Source organism: Temnothorax longispinosus, chromosome 10 (assembly GCF_030848805.1).
Source record: "Temnothorax longispinosus isolate EJ_2023e chromosome 10, Tlon_JGU_v1, whole genome shotgun sequence".
NCBI lineage: Eukaryota > Metazoa > Arthropoda > Insecta > Hymenoptera > Formicidae > Temnothorax > Temnothorax longispinosus.
Window position 1 is genome coordinate 8,505,633 of NC_092367.1, and position 20,000 is coordinate 8,525,632.

Below are 20,000 nucleotides of genomic sequence, written 5' to 3' on the forward strand. Positions count from 1 at the left end.
GTATCTTCCCTACGGTGCACGCTTCACAAAAGGGATTTATTTTATCTTTAACCGCTATTTGGAATCTGTTAAGGATCTGTTTTACGTGCCTGTAGTTTTGATGGACTAGCCTCTCATGCCAATCTTTAAGTGAAACTGTTGAGGTTACGTGAGCTTGTTTTGATTCCTGTATTGATTGCTTCGGCTCACCGTTCTCGAATTGCATGATGTACAGTTTTTCTCTGCGCAAGCCCCTGACGACGACTTTCCCATTTTTAGTCAACTCACACGTAGAAACCGTAGACTGCATTTTAAGACCTTTATTCAATGCGGCTCCCAATGAGAATAGGTTATATTTCAATTTTGGCACGTACAGTATGTCGACCAGATGATTTTCGTTCCAGTTCTCTCCATCGAACATGGTGATGTTGATACTTCCTTTTCCGTGAGTTTCAATGCAGCCACCGTCGCCAATGTGCACAGGAGAAGGAGAATCAAAATCCTCGTACGTGCCAATTTCTTCGGCTGGTCATATGGTCGCTGGCTCCAGAGTCCAATATCCAATCTGCAACTTTTACATTTTGTGTAACTTCTAATGAAAGGGCATCACATACTAACCTTTTGCTGTACAGTTTATTCTTCGATGTGCTGTCGTCCTTCTTCGGGTCCTTCTTCGGCCTTTGTTCGTCATCGCCTTTTCTCTGCGAGCACTCTCTAGCCCAATGCCCGGGTTCTCCACACACGTAAAATTTTCCGGGTTTTGACGTGTTTCTCGGCTCGCCACCTCTGCCTCGCCTTGATTTCCCTTGCTGCGCATTTGATGAGAGAGCATTTCCGTTTTTATACTTTCGTGACGTATGTCTCGACTCTTCGGTTATGAGCTTCGCTTTAAGGTTCTCCAAGGTGCGTTCTTCTACTGATGTCGATTCCCACGCGCTGACAAAGTGTCGATAACCTGCAGGTAAGGTCATGAGGATTTTAGTAATAATCATTGAGTCTGCGATTTGCTCACCCATCAGTTTCAATCTGTGCGCTATATCCTCTAGTTCGGCGATGTGCGTAGCGATGTCGTCCGAGTTCTTTTTAGATGCGTTGTACCACTCTCGTTGAAGCATGTGCACGCTTGCTTCTAATTACTGTTCGTAGATCGAGGTTAGTTTCAGCTACATTTCAGCTGCCGTCGTGCAGTTAATTATGTGAAGCGTTGGTTGGTCTCCTACCGTAGTCACGATCATCTTTTGAGCTATTGCGACGGTTTTGATCCATGCTGCAAGATTCCTCGTATATGCTGTACGCGTTGCGGCATCCGCTGTATCGCCCGGGTCTACCGGGTTTGCCTCTGTTCCTAGCGCGATGTCCAATGCTCCATGTGAATTGAGGATCACTCTGATTTGGAATTTCCAGACACCCCAATTCTTGATATTTTTGAGTTTAACTACTCTCAGAAGTTCGCTTTCCATTTCTTTTCGATTATTATATTCCACTGTTGCACGAGGGCGGGAAACAACCTCAAAGAAGATCGGCTCGATTTATTCTCACTTCGATGATCCGCCTTTTCTTTAAAAATATCTCTCATATGATTCGCCTGGACCCATAACCTGTTAAGGGCAGGTGACTACGAATCAATTACATAAAGGATGTACGAGAAATACTCGATGGTTTTAATCAGAGAAAAGGCCACAATACAACGTCGAACCAGTCAAATGTAAGAGAATGTAAAAACGCAAAAGATAAAAGAGGGGAACGTGGACGGGCAGGGTGTCAAACTGTTAAACTGTAAATTTGTGGCGTTGGTGACTTGCTTAGAGAGATTGTGATTGGTCGGCAAAGACAATAATCCCTAACATTTACTTCTCAAGCTGAAGAACATTAATACGATATTTTGAAACGCTCGAAAATTTACTTGCCACCTCTTGAATCAGAGTTTTCTCTTTTTTTTATTGTAATATTTGTTTAATTTAAATAAAACTTTGGGAAAAGTACCTATGTCATAAAAGAGATATTTTGGGTTTGTTTTCTGTTGCTGAACTGGCTGCACTAGTTCAAAGTTTATCTTTTTCTTTCCACTGTCACAATGTGGAGTAACAAAGATAAACTCTGAACTAGCACAATCAGTTCAGCAATAGAAAACAGACCTTTTGTGATAACTTTTCCATTGTTTCTTTCCATAAATACATAAACGGAACGCATTGCCAATATGCCCCTTGTGCCAACGAGCTCCAATCTTCCCTAAGTTAGAGTGAGACAAGTATATTTTGTTTCATTTTAACTTATTGCACTGTGTACCAGTTCAGGAATTTTTCCAAAATGAATAGTCGCCATAGATGGTATAATATAGATGCATAAAGCTTCTAGAACATTCTCAAAAACGTTCAAAAGACGTAAAAAGTAGGAATTTTAAAATTTCTTTATTATTAAAAAAACGTTTTTATAATAGTTTCTTGAACGTTATTTTATCGGAAAAGAAAACGTTCCATCAAACGTTTTTTCAATGGACATTTTTACTCATGAGAAACGTTTCTAGAAATCGGTTATAAAATGTTTCGGAAAAACGCTTATAAAACATTTTTGAAATGTGTATGTACTACCTTATCGATCGGTTAAATAACTACCTTTTACTGTAAAAATAAAACATTTTTAAACGTTTCTTGACAACCTGCAATCATCATAACGATATATTGTTTCTGCTATTGTCGCTCGATCTATTATTCCTACAATTTTTTTCAAATTTAACAAGAATGAAACACAACATTTTTATTTAAAAGTTGCACATATGCGACATTAACCGATGTACTACATAAGAAATAAATTTTTTTGTCGTAAATCGCGAAAGCCGAAGATATATATTCTATCATGTTTCCAATAAAAGGGGTCCCTGATTTAAAAATTCAATAAAACTGGGGATATATGAAAAACGTCTTAAGAAATAATGTGTCATTTTTGGCGCATAAACGATAAACTTTTGCAAATATAAAGTTGTTTATTATTGCTGTTGCAAAAGATATTTGTAACCTTATAATAAATGTTAGTTAATGTCTCATTTTAAGAATATGGCCGGTATTCATAGTTATATCTTATATATAAGATCGTCTTAAGTTTATCTTTTGATACTCCGTAGCCAATAAAACGAGTTGTTCAGCATCTAAAGATAAACTTAAGACGATCTTAAATATAAGATCTGACTATGAATACCGGCATGTTACCTTTTATCGAACCTTATATCTTTATATGTTTACCACGTCCTGTTTCTTTAAAAACCCAGAGACATTTGACGCGTTAATCGATACGGTGTCTTCGCGCACTTCGTGACACCGAGAATATGAAATAATAATACGAGGTATCTTCAAAGCTTTAAAACATACAGAGATATTATTACAAATTCTATTTATTCGTACGGTTTTTTCTAGCTAAGGCGTGTATTTTATATTGATGTCGCTGCCATACGGCGCACCTTTAAGTATATTCCCATAGAACGAGCTTTTAACGGAATACTAAAGAAGCTGTTGAAGAAGAAGAGAGAGAGAGAGAGAGAGAGAGAGAGAGAGAGAGAGAGAGAGAGAGAGAGAGAGAGAGAGACCGGGTGAGAAAGATACTGCTCTAGCGAGACGAATATATTTACGGATCCCTATTCTGTATAATACACACAAAGCCATGGATTTCTTTGACACGCGGTATTTCAAGATTAACAAGTTCTTTCTATCTTTCACCGGCCTGTGGCCGCATCAAAAACCTTTTATGAAACTTTTAACTCGGTCGTTCGCTATATTTGGCTTTACGACAATGTTAGTGCCGCAGGTAATTCGCTGAATAACAGTAATATTAGAGTTAACGAATCTAAAGAGACCGAAAATATAAATCAAGTTCTAAAAGTTTAACATATACTAATTCAAATAATTGTCATGCTCTTTCTGTGTCACAGAAGCAATCGTCTACCGCGAGTTTACGCTTAAATCCGAGTATTTGTGAAATATAATTACAATGCGCCATAAATTCATTATTAATTACCAGATTGCATATATACTCAGGCAAGCAGATGATCTGGATAACACGTTCGAACTGATGCCACTTCTAACTGGCACAGTGATATGTATTACAAGAATCATCAGTATAACACGCAATTCCGGAATGGTAAGCATGATCGTCGCATTAGATCGGCTTATTTTAAATAAGCGTTGCTTCAGCTTAAGGTGCTTCTACAACATATGCAGGACGACTGGAACAATCTACTGACGGATAAAGAAACGCAAATTTTAATGTTTTATGCTGAAAAGAGTCGAAAGCTTACGTTGGCGTATTCAAGTACGAATTCACTGGCAAATGTCGCTTAAGAATTATCGTCAGATAGTTTGATATCCTTGATGAATTACAATAAAAAGAAACATATATTTTAAAAATATGTATCTTATATATGCAAAAATGAAAGAAAAACTTGGATATAAATATATGATAAATATATCGCAAATATATAATCGCTAGCTTCAGTAAATTTATAGTTACTAGAAATAGTTATTTATCTAATTGCTTTGTGCATCTTCTTATTTAGAAAGAAAAGAAAAGGAATGTAATTTATTCCTCTTTTTCTATTTAGTTTGCATATGCGGATTTATATTCTGCTTCGCTTCGCTACCTCTTGCTGGACCTATATTGGACATAATCTCACCCCTGAATGAAACAAGACCGAGAAAATTGCCACAGCTTGCGGATTTTATCGTTCTCGATCAGGAAAAGCATTATTACACGCTTTTGCTGATCTTATATCTCGATTACATTTTGTGTGTTTCGGTCGTGATAGCTACCGATACTTTGTACGTTTTCCTGGTGGAGCATATTTGTGGAATGTATGACATACTGTGGTGAGGATTGATTGATATCAATCTGATTAAAATGCAGTTAATTAATATAATTTAGTTAACATAATCATACGCGGAGAAAAAAATTTACTGATATATATGTAGTTTAACTGTTGCAGCACTTTTCGTTAATAGTTATTATATTGATAGCAGAAAGATTAATTTAAAAAATTAATTTTCTTTACTGAAATAACTTTATTCTAGTAACAAACTAATTTTATTTTTTTTTCTTTCTATTCTCTCTAATTTTGTTAATTCTGTTGCAACAGTAAAATACATTTGCTCGACTGTTTGTTTTAACAGCAAATTAACATGTTTCTGTAAACAAATTTAAGCATCAAAATTTTTCTATTTTGCCAGCAAAACAAATTTTATTGTAATATCAAACAGTTATTATAGTAAAATTTGTTTGTTTTCACATCAAATATACAATAGATAGCAATAGATTGTTGCGATAAACTTTGCTGCAACAACTAAATTATTTTATTGTGTGTAAAATTTACTCGTAAAAAATAAAGGTCGAACTCCTGTTTAGAAGAGGCAGCTTCAATGGCCTTGACCTTGACATATGTTGTCAAGATTATGACCCTGAACAACATTCAAAAGGTTTTAGCCGTCGCTCGTTGTTTATTAAAAAAAAAAAAAAAATTAATAAATGTAACTGAGAAATATAATTAACAGTTTGCGTCAATTCTAAGAGAAGTAATTTGCTGATATGTGTGTTGTCACAACTTTTTCACTCCCGGAGCGGTCCGGGGCGTGTGACGGATTAAAAGGATAAAGGAGAGCGGGATGATAGGCCTCTTCGGTGATTCTCTCGCACCTCCGACACTCCACGAAACGATTCTAATGTTGGGCGCCAGACGCGTGAATCCGCGTCCGCGAAATTGCGAAAAACCAAAACGAGACGCAAGACGAAATGTGTGGATGTGCGAGGAATCGGCTAGCTCGACCTAATAGCGGGGCGGGGTTGATGAAGGGCGGCGCGATAACCAGCGTGGTGACACGTAAATCAGTAACGCAATCCGCTAACAATCAAGAGTAATATTTATTGTGCAGTAACTCTCAAGAAAATAATAATGAATGCCCATTCGGCTTCGGTTAAACACAAAAAAAATCAAGTAAATAGTAGCTGACACGGGCGTCCGAATTTAATGAACAGAAATGGTAGCAACGCGGACGCTAGAAATTACGGAGTCTCACTTTTATTTAATATAAACGCGCGGAAGGCGCTTTTCTTGAACAACGAATAATAACAATAGAAAACTCAGCTCGCCAATAGTATTGAATATCGGCCAAAGAGACGACCGAACTTGAAATAATCGGAGTAACGCAAAATTTTAGAGTCGCTATGAAGTGATATTTAATGTGAAATATCGCGAAATAATGGTGCGTCACGCTCGGAGCGCGTGAACACCGTATCCAGACCGTACGGGAATTCCGTCGCCAAGTTATCGAAATTTCCGCAATCAACTCTGACCGGGCGCAACAAGGAAGGTTCCCAGTCAAAATGTCTCTCCTAAATAATCTCATACAAAAAAGTCTCGGGAAAAATATCTCAGTCCAAAATGTCTCAGTCCAAAAATATCTCAGTCCAAAATGTCTCAGTCCAAAAACATCTCAGTCCAAAATGTCTCAGTTCAAAAATATCTCAGTCCAAAAATATCTTAGTCCAAAATGTCTCAATCCAAAAATATCTCAGTCCAAAATGTCTCAGTCCAAAATGTCTCAGTCCAAAAATATCTCTGACAATTAACTTCGAAAGTACATCATACAATTTATATTACACAATATCATTGTAATAAATTACATCTTACAAATTTTTATTACAAAATATCATTATAAAAAATTAATACTCCGCATTATTGCCGTAGTTTTCTTGCAATCCACACGCTTCAATTTGCTTCCACACACACTGTGTGAAGTGAAAGAAACATCCTTTAATAATTGCATTCGGAAATATTTTAGCGCTTGCCGTGATAAATGCACGCTCATAATCAGCCATCACTACTTCCGGCTGAAATCTAGGCTCTATAGCTTTTAACTTTTTCAATAATGTGGAATAAATTTTTCGTGTTTTCCCAGTAGTCAGCGCAAAAACTAATGGCAATAGTTTGCCCTCAACAGCACCATGTATACTATACATTTGGTAAAATATATTAGGTACAGTATTGAATGTACCATCAGCATACATAACTCTACTAGACCGCAACATATTCATATTGTTATTTGTAGTGAATATCAAAAGCCGATCACTTCTCGTGGCAGTTGTAATCGTGACATCTCGTTGTAAAAATAAGTCGTTACTTTTTGTAATGCAATATTCCTGAGGGACGACAAGCTCAGCAGCAGTAGTAGGATTAGCTGGCAAATTTTGACTAACATTACGTATACGATTTACCGTGCGACTCAAGTCCCGACGACTTGCAAGCTCACCAGAAGCAGCGACAGAGACATTAGCAACGGACGCGGAAACAATAGTTGCAATAGGTTCTTTACTATGCTGGGCTGTATTCCTCAATTTTGCCATTGCGACCATAACCTCAACTTTAGCTGACTCCGGAGCGTGTTTATGATCAATTTTATCTATAACATTACCTGTAAAAATAATTACACGCTTGATAACTAAAGTATTATTAGGTATTATTATTATTAAAGTATTATAATAATTCAATAACAGCAAACAAATAATTTACCGTCTTCGTCTTTTGTTGTCGTATTACAACTACTACGACATTTTCCGGTGCCGTAATAAATACACCTCCAAACATGATGATCGGAACTCTGACGATAATAGCGATAAATATAGCCATCATGGATAAGGTTATATCCTTTCTTTTGATTTTGTACTAAGTGTAACGGCATGTTAACAATAAAAATCAGCAATTAGTTAACGAGCTTCAACGTACTTAACGAGCCAATAATACACGAACCACCCAATCAACAGCGAATCAACCAGCCATCATTTATACACATTCAACTAATGCCATCTCTTATTATAAGCCAACAATAGAAACATGTGCCTCGTTTAAATCGACGATTTAGAACGTTGATGAATCCACCAGACGTTCCATCCCATCATTATTATTTTACTCGAGATATTTTTGGACTGAGACATTTTGAACTGAGATATTTTTGGACTGAGGTATTTTTGGACTGAGACATTTTGGACTGAGATTTTTTTGGACTAAGACATTTTGGACTGAGATATTTTTGGACTGAGACATTTTGGACTGAGATATTTTTGAACTGAGACATTTTGGACTGAGATATTTTTCCCGAGACTTTTTGACTGGAAACCGATAAAGAATACTATAACTAACGCAAAATACGGGGTTATCGCGAGTAATAATGGAACGCCATCGGAATCAACGCAAATAATATCTAAACGCACGAAGCGCCTTAACGCAGAGAATATCCTAACGCGAGTAAGAGCCTAACCTATTCGATCAGTTAACGCGAACGATTTCCTACCGAAATTAACAACACAATCGACATCCCAACGCAAGGATTCGATCGGCACGAACACTATTTCAACGCAAATGCTTGCACGCAAGAAACCTTCTGACGCGAAGGATATTGTAACGCCATTAACATCGGAACGCAATCACACCAACGCGAGTAATCTCCTGGCACAATCGGTACCGCGGAGAATCTACGCGTCCTCACTCGAACTTCACCTCACGCAATTAAACCAACGCAAATTATATTCTGACGCACTTCATATCTCGTGCGGAATCTAAGGCCCGACCGAGCGAATTACGACGCACTGGGTAGCGCGCGGTCGTGAACGCGAAGGTCGCGAGAAATGGCGTATTTGCGATCTCGAAGTCATGGTTAACGCGCCTACCTTGATCTCCAGAGGCTCGCTATCACGTCCTTATCACGATTCCGCGGCCACGATACCATCCCGAGGCCCTTCGCTCTTGCTGTCGATCGCAATTTTACACTCGGTTTCAAGGAACCGTACGCGTCGCGGTATTACAAGCGTTTTCTCAAGCGCGCACCGGAGGGCGGCGTCGTGGCTTTACATTTCGGTACTACCTGCGGGCAACCTCACCGGTGTAACGCCTTCTCCTGGGGCTCCTCGTGCCAACAATCGTGGTACTCAAGACTAATTTCGGATTCGGGGCGGCTATCGCGGATCTTACTTTACGCGTTCGGACTCGCCGACGGACGACCAGAGAGTGTCTCGCTAAATCCGCTCGATTGCGGAATCGATGTGGCACCCCCTCCTTTAGAGGCGCGCCGACCAATCGGGAGCGAGCTTGCAAGTTCGCGCGATATCTCAACGCAGGATCGTCGCAAGGAGATCCTTCGGGGGCGCGCAACGGTCCCTCGGCGGCGTAGCGACTCCTTTAATTTGTCCTTGGGCAACGGACTGGGCTTCGTTCTTGCCGGTATGCCTCCGGTTTGATCTCGGGGCGGTGGCCAGCCACCTCGCGGGCCGGTATTCCGTGGAGGAAAATTGCTGAGGCCGGGTTTTTTCCAGGCGCCTGGGGCCCCGCTATCGGCGGCCTCGTCTATTGCTGCCTCACGCGCCGCACGCCTGCCACGTTGCTCTCGCCGCCCGCGATCTCAATAATTTCCGCTCTCGCCACCCGTCCTCGGTCCTTGGTCCTCCCGGACCCTTGCGTTACTGGTACTCCCTCGAAGATTCGCCGCGGTGTGGGTGACGCGCCGCGCGTATTAAAATTACATAAAAATAAAATAAAGAATCAAATTGCGGAAACGATATGAATATTCGGCCCCTGGAGATCTCGTCGTCGCCTGTCTGGCTCGTCCCTGGGCGCGAAATTCCGCGTCTTGTGACGGCGGCGGAGCGCTGCCACGATGCGGCGGGCCGCAACGTCATAGGGTGCGTTTGGTTTGGACGCTCACGCGCTGTAAGCGCTCACGCTTATAAGCGCTTATTTCAATCGTTCGATTTGGTATCTGAGCGCTTACACAATAGTAAGAAATGTCGTTCGTTTTGGCAATGTAAGCGACTATGAGCACGTCAAAATGGCAGACGATAGGTTATTGTGTGTTATATTTGCGCAAATAATAACATTATTAGAATTACACAGGCACACAAAAAAACAAAATGAACGCGTGGTCGCCACGCGCGTTAGAAATGAAACTTCTGAAGGCAAGGCTTTGCCATAACTTTTCTGAAATTAATACAAAAACAATGCAACGGAATTAGTCACTCCAAGCCGCCCGCAACTCGAAAATATAGTGTTACACGCAGTTCTCACTATATCCGACTCGCCAGTGCCGTACGCCTGATCGAATTTTTGTGACGCGTTTTCGAGTCGGAAAATCGAAATTACTTACCGATCCAAAAGGAGTTTCACTTTGTACGCCTGTTGGTCGAATTTTCGTGACATTTTTCGTGTCGCATAATCGAACTTACTACCGTACCAGAAGAAGAACCGTCTCGCCAACGCCGTACGCTTATTGGTCAAATTTTTGTTACACTTTTTGTGTCGCACAATCGAACTTACTACCGTACCAAAGAAGTTTAATTTCGTACGCCTATTGGTCGAATTTTCGTTTCACTTTTTGTGTCGCATAATCGAACTTACTACCGTGCCAGAAGAAGAACCGTCTCGCCAACGCCGTACGCCTAGTGGTCAAATTTTCGTTACACTTTTCGTGTCGCACAATCGAACTTACTACCGTACCAAAAAAATTTCATTTTGTACGTTTATTGGTCGAATTTTTGTTACACTTTCCGTGTCGCACAATCGAACTTACTACCGTACCAAAGAAGTTTAATTTCGTACGCCTATTGGTCGAATTTTCGTTACATTTTTCGTGTCGCATAATCGAACTTACTACCGTGCCAGAAGAAGAACCGTCTCGCCAACGCCGTACGCCTATTGGTCAAATTTTCGTTACACTTTTCGTGTCGCACAATCGAACTTACTACCGTACCAAAGAAGTTTCATTTCGTACGCCTATTGGTCGAATTTTCGTTACATTTTTTGTGTCGTATAATCGAACTTTCTACCGTGCCAGAAAAAGAACCGTCTCGCCAACGCCGTACGCTTATTGGTCAAGTTTTTGTTACACTTTTCGTGTCGCACAATCGAACTTACTACCGTACCAAAGAAGTTTCACTTCCGTTACACTTTTTCGTGTCGCGAATCAAACTCACTACCGTGCCTAAAGAAGTTTCACTTCAAAAAATTTGCGGAACCAAAAAAGCGACCTATGTAGCATTGTAGTATTAGTCGAGCATAGTCAAAATCCAAATTTTTGGAATTTTCTGCTTACCAGTTTTTGAAGTGAAACTTCTTTAGGCACGGTAGTGAGTTCAATTCGCGACACGAAAAAATGTAACGGAAGTGAAACTTCTTTGGTACGGTAGTAAGTTCGATTGTGCGACACGAAAAGTGTAACGAAAATTCGACCAATAGGCGTACGAAATGAAACTTCTTTGGTACGGTAGTAAGTTCGATTGTGCGACACAAAAAGTGTAACAAAAATTTGACCAATAGGCGTACGGCGTTGGCGAGACGGTTCTTCTTCTGGCACGGTAGTAAGTTCGATTATGAGACACGAAAAATGTAACGAAAATTCGACCAATAAGCGTACGAAATTAAATTTCTTTAGTACGGTAGTAAGTTCAATTGTGCGACACGGAAAGTGTAACAAAAATTCGACTAATAGGCGTACGAAATGAAACTTCTTTGGTACGGTAGTAAGTTCGATTGTGCGACACGAAAAGTGTAACGAAAATTTGACCAATAGGCGTACGGCGTTCGCGAGACGGTTCTCCTTCTGGCACGGTAGTAAGTTCGATTATGCGACACAAAAAGTGTAACGAAAATTCGACCAATAGGCGTACGAAATTAAACTTCTTTGGTACGGTAGTAAGTTCGATTGTGCGACACGAAAAAACGTCACGAAATAGTGTCACGAAAATTCGACCAACAGGCGTACAAAGTGAAACTCCTTTTGGATCGGTAAGTAAATTCGATTTTGCGACTCGAAAACGCGTCACGAAAATTCGATCAGGCGTACGGCACTGGCGAGACGGATATAATGAGAACTGCGTGTAACACTATATTTTCGAGTTGCGGGCGGCTTGGAGTGACTAATTCCGTTGCATTGTTTTTGTATTAATTTCAGAAAAGTTATGGCAAAGCCTTGCCTTTAGAAGTTTCACTTCTAAAGCGCGTGGCGACCACGCGTTCATTTTTTTTTATGTGCCTGTGTAATTATTATTCGATGAGAAAGAATATTTAATTTTTAAAATAAACCCTTTTTTTAGAATAAAGCGAGCAAGATTTAATTTTATTCTACAAATTTTAAAACCTAAATTACTAAGATCAAAATCAGGACGTAAAACAATATCACCTGAAAAACAATTATTTATCGCTATATGGAAAATGGCCACCCCAGATTCATATTGGTATCATACCAATGGCACAGTATACAGTAGCGCAACTCTCTGTCGGCACTTTTGATGTCGGTGAAGCCAGATTCACAGTACGCATGCGCAAGTTGAGCCAGTTTATACGGTAACGCCATCTGAATCTCTCTTTCACTTACTCTTTCCTTCTGTCTTTGCCTGCGTTCGTTTTCTTCCACTGGGAACATATACTATATTAAAAATCTATAATATACGTAACGTACCCTATATATTTTTAGTATAGTACACGCTCCCAGTGGGAGAAATTGGGAGAAAACGAACGCAGGGTTTATGTTGTCTTTCTAATTCATTGTTACATCAGAGAAATCGGATTTTCGGATTATAAATAAGCATCATGGTTGGTAGTAACAGTTAAAAAGTTAAAAGTTAAATAATGAAGTTAAAAGTTAATAACTTTTTTAACTCAACTTAATTAATTTCAAATAAATTTATTTTTAACTTCAAGTTATTTTCTAATTATTTTTAAAGCATATAAAACCTAACTTATTAACTTTTTGTTTTAGTTAAAAATGTAATTATGTAAAAAAAAAAATTATTAATAAGATACATATATATTCTCATATAAAAAATAATATTTTTTTTTTATAAACACTAAAATATTTAAACAATTAAAATATTAAATTTATTTGATGTGTATGATTTATATTATAATTATTTTATTTTAAAGTAATCTAATTTTAAACATGTTACGACATTCTAATTTAATATAATTTTTAAAATTAACTTTTTATTTAGCTGAAGTAAGATAAGTTAATGTAATCTCTAAATGCAATATTTACTATTTTTTTGTTTATGTGACTTTTAACGTAATTAAATTATTTTTATAAATTATTTAAGTTTAACTTATAATTTATAGTGTTAAAAAATATTAACTTACCTAATTGTATAAATATTAATTGTGTATACATTATATTATATTTGTTGTATCTATAAAAGCAAACTCATAAAGAAGTATTATATGTTTGCGCTTTAGAATTGATTATGTAGATGTGAAAGATATGTAATAATATTAATTTATGGTAAGTTCAGGTATAACAGCAAAGTTTATATATTTTATATAAAAAGTACACGTTTTTGTTCATAAACATATGTATATATTTTATTTTTTATTATCTAGAATAAGTTTATATCTTTGACATTTATATTATTTAAAAATACATTTGTCGTATAAAACGTGTGTATGTGTATGTAGCACGCGCGCGTGCGCGCGTGTATGATGTGTGTATGGAATACAAACTATTATACAACGTGACATTTACAAAATATTATTTAAAATTGCTAATAAAAAACAAAATTAATATGTGTATTTCAATAAAATACAAAGTTTATAACATATATACTTACGTTTTTTATTTTCTAAGATCGTATTTCAATTATTATTGCGAAAAGTAACACATTTAGTTTAAATAATATAAAAATTTAAAGTTTTACAATCATTACAGTATAATAAACTTAACGTATGTTACATGTAAAGCATAAATTAATATGGACGCTCAATATACCTAAATCGTTAATATATATCTACTTACACTTTGGCAAAAATGACTATTCAGCTTTTATTTTGTTTCCCCACAGTCCCACCAATGATATGACAAATCTGAATAAAAAAAAAAATAATAATATATCTTATGAAAAATATTCTTATTTCTATCTTACCGCTATATATTACAATAAGCGTTTTTTATTTCCATATATCTTACCTCCACTGTGATATTAAAAATAATCTTACATCTATCTTATCGCTACACGTGTACAAATTACAAATTATTTATGATAAAAACTGTATCATGCAAGAAAGAAACCAAAATTAAAGATGTAAAATATTCCACATTTTTCTATTGCTTTGACCAACCCCTTTACGTGCCTTATTATGTTGTATTAGTGCGTAATAAATGCGCATGCGAAAAAATAATTTAACAAGAAAATTTGAGGGAAAGTTGGGACATGGAGTTTCAAAGTTAATATCTTTTACTAAAGAAAGTAAATAAGCACCAATATTTTTTTTATAACAATTACTTTCAAAATTTTTAATAAATATTTCATCTAATTTATGTATGTATGAACAAAATTGATTACTTGGAATATTCAAAGCTCCAAAAAGTTCTCTATTCTCAGTTCCATAATCACGAAATGAACAATATAAAGTAATGTTATCTAAAACTTGAGTAGTTTCATTTATATAATCTGTACACGCTTCACACGAATGTATTGCTAAACATCTTTTTATTAAATAGCCGCAAACGTATTTAAATGCATTTTGTTCTGGCAGGTCCATAGAACGATAATCGTGTGTTGGAACATCTAAAATTTTACATGAAGTAGGTGATGTATTAAAGTCGGATTCTGTAGAGTGAAGATTTGATGTTTCCATAAGATTTAACATTTCATCGGAATCTGGAGCACAATTTTTCGTATCACAATGTTGTAATAATTTAACACTAAATAGTTTTTTAAAAGCGCGTGAAAACTGTATAGGAGTTGGATTTACAGAATTACCACCTTGTTGCCGAACAGAACCAAAAAAATTTTCGAGACAATCCGTATTTATTTTACGAGTTTGTAGATATGGAAAATTAAAAGTCTTCAATATGTCCCATAATTGTATAATACTATTAATAGTGATCTGCCAGCATTCAAAGCATTTAATCTTTACAATTTTACCCTTATTATTAATAGCTGTAATATTTTTTAAGAAATTCAACGTTTCTTGTAAAAATTTCAATTGTTTCGTGCTTCCGATAAAAACTTCTCTATATTCTTTTGGACTGATCATAAAAGATGAATTTAATATATCAAACAATTTATCGAAACGATCAATAAATTCTACTGTCCCAATTGCTTCAGATGGAAGATAACCTACAGACATTAGCGTGCACATACCGGCAGCTACATGATTACTTAAAACTTGTACGGCGTACTTAACTTTCATTTTCGAAAAATTATTGGGTTCAATATGAATGGGAGATAATTTAGGAGCTGCCTTAATCCATTGTTTAGTATCTTTTGAATAAAATTGAACAATATAAGACCATGATGCAAATTTATCATTAAATTTTAAATTATACTTTAATAAATTATTACGCGTTGCTTTGATTAAATGGGGAGTATCAAAAATATATAATATATTTTGTTCATCAACAACAAACATTGAATTTTTAGTTGATATTCCTAATTCGCGAGATAATTGCAAGAAGTTGGAACCCATGTCCGTAATTAACGCATGCACAGTAGCACCACATTCTTTTAATTTTCTTATTGCATCAAAAATAATACTTTTTATTGTATCGCTTGTACAAGTAGTCGCTACAAAACAATAACAAAGTGGAACTTTCCAGTTGCCTGCTATACTTCGTGCCATAATAACAAATGCATTCTTTGCAGATATTGGTAATTTATTATCACCAACATCTTGGAATCCTATTATTTCGTCTCGTGAAACATTGTAAAATAAATGAGATTTTAAACTCATTTCATCTATGCACAGTACACAATGTCGCTCGATAAGTGGTAATGAATTTAATTTTATTTTTAAAGCCTCAAAGACTTTTATATTAAGACCAGGAAGAATATTCCAATTATATGTGAAAGATTGTAAAGTACGCACGGAAGGTAATGTAAAGATTTTTCTTAATTCTTTATAATTTCGCGGACTTAAAAAGTACATTGATAAAGCAAATTTTTTAAAATCATTATTGTATCGTATGCCACGTTTGTCTCTTGTTTGCGCGTCTACTTGTACTGACAGTAACATACTAAATTTGTCCGGTAACCACTTATTTCCTAATGTTCTTAAAGTTTCTAATTCTTTATTCTTTTGTACCTTATCTTCTCCATATGGTGATTCTTTAGTGGTGATACTTTTTTCCACTTTCTTTCGAAGACGTCGCAGTTTTTGCTGGAGATCTTTGTTTTTTAATCTCATTTTCTTTATGGTTTTGCACAACCGTTTTTTTGTAGGGCTGTCCTTTTTCTTGGATGTCATTGTTGCTTTCGATATCATTGTTTTGACAGGTATACTGGATGTGCTTCTAAATTAACACAAAAATCATTAAAAATAAAAAAAATAAAAAAATTGAACAAAAAAGTATGCATAAAGTTCTATTTTAATTATAAAACAAAGAACAATAAGTATATAAAAGCACAATAAGTAATAATAAAAAAGTAATTTTAAAAATAATATAGGCATGTAAGACAATGAAAGATATATGAATTTTTTGTTGGCCTACATCTACGTATACTATATTACTATAGTACTCTCCTAACAAAGAATACTTATATTATGTTAAAATGTAAAAGTAGTATATATAAGCAGTTAGATAAGTACTTTGCACTTGTTGTCTATTTTTCTCTTAATAATTTTTTAATAACTTGATAATAATTTGATAATAATTATTATACTAAATGTACATTTTTATTTTACTAAATTTTTTATAAATTTATATATAATATTTATAAATAGAAAAGTATAGAAATGGGATAATATATAGCAATACATGTAAAAACTTACGGTTTCATAATTTCAACATCCATTGTAATTTCCTCTTCTATGTTGTCAGTATCCATTTCAATTTCCTCTTCTATGTTGTTTCTTTTTTCTTTTTCTATAACAGAATTTGCTTGCTCTTGTATATCTTCCGTTATTGTGTCCTTTTCTGTTTCTGCATCCATTTCTATTTCACTGCAAAAAGATTTTAAGTTACATAATTTACTATATTAATACAAAATCAATAATACATGATGTTTGAAAATAAGAAAATTTTAAGATGTCATTATATATGTTCTTATTTTGAACATGTGTGCTGACTGGATATGTTTGTATGAAATATTATTACATTTTAAAACAACCAAAAAGAAACTGCAATGAAATTGATAGCAATCTAAAACATAATTATATAACCTACATTGTTTTAAAACATGATGCTAAATCTTCTCCAAATCTTGTGGGTATGGCATCAGGATGAAGAAGAATTCTTCTTTTATTAATCCTAAACCATTTCTCCTCAAAATGCAAAGAGCATAATCGGCAATTTCTATACGAATATTCAAGTCCTTTTTTTTTAAATCTAGTCTTCCACTTGCTTGTACCCATTGCAACCATCTGTTATTACAATGTATTAAACATTATAAATTTATGTAAAAAAATATAACGTAATTAGAAAAACTAAAATACTGTTATAAAATAAAATGAAAAACCTGTCATGTTCTTTTGGAAATCTAAATACATGTCTTCCTTCCAATTGAAGATTTCCAGGACATCCTGTTATTGAACAGGTTTTAGTTTTTTTTGCACTCATTTCCTTACTACTTCTGTTTTCTTCTGCATCTGAAACAGAGTTAAGATCAAAGTGTTTTCTGCAAGAGAATTGAAAATCTGAACAATATAATATATGTACAGATCTACAATTCTCTTTAAGGATAAATGTCACTTCCTTTCTTGCTTTCCCTTCACTTCACTTCACATCACTTCACTTCACATCACTTCACTTCACATCACTTCACTTCACTTTATTTCACTCCTCTTTAAATATCTAAATTATCTAAAATATCAATTGAACGACATAACCACATATACTGTGACATAACCGATGTGGTAAGCTAATGCCGCCAATTTCTAAACATTTGAATGGTCATGAGAAAGAGCGAAAATGGAAAGAGTAAGTGAGAGAGAGATTCAGATGGCGTTACCGTATAAACTGGCTCAACTTGCGCATGCGCGCTGCGTTTTTGGCATCATCTGACGAAGAGAGTTGCGCTACTGTATACTGTGCCAATGGTATGTTATTAATATTATTATTACACATTGTTGTTTCAATTTTTAAATCAAATAAAGGGAAGTAAGAGAGGCAATCAGATCCACGCGCGGTAATTAATGCGCAATCAAAATAAGTTAATAATAAAATATATGTTTGGCGCTCGCCTGTATATATTAGATGTTCGCGTCATCATTATCTGTTGTACATATTAACCGATAAGTTGCGCGTATAATTAACGTACAAATTCGTAATTCGAGACTCGCGCGAGACGTTGGCGGATCGCGATAGATAGCAACCCTCGTGCGACTCACCCGACTCGTGCTGCCCGCCCACGGGCGGCCCGCAATTATTTGGAACGATGAGTACTCGCTCCGGCCGCAATTCGCAGGTGCGTGAGCCGAGGAGTACCGTGAGAGGATTCGCCGTTCAAACTCGACAACACACACGTTTTGCTCTCGCACTGTTCGGAGTTGATCAAGTGAACTCGTACTTTCGGAGCTCGACAAGTCGTCTCAGTAATCTCGGGCCTTGCGTGCTTGCCTCTTGCACATGTGCCTGCTATATCGCCTGCTTGCCCGTATTGCACGTTTTGCCTGCCTGCCTGCTGCAGCACGTGAGTGCCTGCACATCCTAGCCTGCTGCACGCCTTCCTCTCTCCATCACCACAGGGAGGACCGGACGCCACGAGGCTACCACGAGAACATCGGGCAACGATACGGTGAGTCGCTTTTTCGTTTGTTATCTCGCTTTATTCGCCTAATTAAAATTGTGAGGGGATTGCCCCTCTGGTCCTTCGAACCACGAAATCTCATTGACCGATCGCAAATCCGAAGCGATTGACACCCCCCCGAGCAATATATATATTATCGTTAATACAAATTCGGACGTTTCGACACTTTTTTTGTGTCATCTTCAGAGCGTAAAAATAAAAATAATACATGAAAATTTTAGACGATAAATTACAGTCAATCGCGATAAAATGAGTCAATCAGTAGAAAAGCGCAGTCAAATCAATAAAAAAAAATTCATACGAATGTTTGGTAGTCTGTCAGGATATGCCAATATGCAAATGCTCCGAATCGATCGCATCTTCGACGTTTACTCTCACGTTGGAAGACCAGGTAGAAAGGAGAGATTCGATTGTCCTTTCTAAACCGTGAATCGGAGTCGCAATATGTTAAAAACGCAATGTATCAGTATTAACATAACAATCACAAATTCTTACTTACGGAGCATTACAGACCAGTAAGTCGCAGTGTTAAAATGTACCTGTCGCTCTGATATGTCGTGAGTGAGTGAAGCGTTGGTAGAAATTGGAAGGTTAACATAATAAAAGCGGTGTATACATGTGTTAGGACCAGTTTCACAAGTGTCGGTTAACTTTTAATCTCAGATTAACTCACTCTTCGTCTTTTTCTAAGGGGGACGTTAGAAGGAGGCGAAGAGTGAGTTAATCTAAGATTAAAAGTTAACCGACACTTGTGAAACTGGGTCTTAATGGTGGGGATAAAAATTCACAACGAATAACTCTAAATTTTTTAAACAGAACAATTTAAGAACATAACAAGGGATCTGAAAGTGAGATTATCGTATAATAGCTTAAACAAAATGCGAACCTTCATAAAAGCTCATAAGAATAGTCTCCCACGTTCTAAACAATGTAACGTAGTATACAAAATTAACTGTAATGATTGCGACGCATCTTATGTAGGCCAAACAAGCAGACAATTACAAACAAGAATTAAGGAACACCAGAACCATATATAAATTGGAATACATTTAATCATTCTGTTATAACAGATCATAGATTAGCATTAAATCATAATTTTGATTGGGATAATGTGGAAATTCTAGATAATAAATCGTATTTTTATAAACGCTTATTAATTTCCGAGATGCTGTGCATAAAGAGACAGGAAAATGGACTGAATTTGCAGACGGACACGGAAGGTTTACCGGATACTTATTTGAACGTTATTAATAGGTTATCAA

At 36.2% G+C, this 20,000-nt stretch overlaps 1 protein-coding gene and 1 pseudogene across 1 annotated transcript; one reads left to right on the plus strand and one right to left on the minus strand.

Moving 5' to 3' along the window:
* Positions 1–473: 473 nt before the first annotated feature.
* On the minus strand, positions 474–1,094 carry LOC139820304 (uncharacterized). Its single transcript, XM_071790470.1, has one exon. It carries the CDS (start codon positions 1,092–1,094, stop codon positions 474–476), a length of 621 nt encoding a protein of 206 aa, XP_071646571.1.
* Positions 1,095–3,759: 2,665 nt separating this feature from the next.
* The window catches only part of LOC139820307 (uncharacterized), a 40,292-nt pseudogene continuing 24,051 nt past the window's right edge, over positions 3,760–20,000 (plus strand).

Excerpts from the sequence above, each read along its gene's own strand:
- LOC139820304 (XM_071790470.1), bottom strand. The coding sequence starts at position 1,094 with ATGCTTCAACGAGAGTGGTACAACGCATCTAAAAAGAACTCGGACGAC.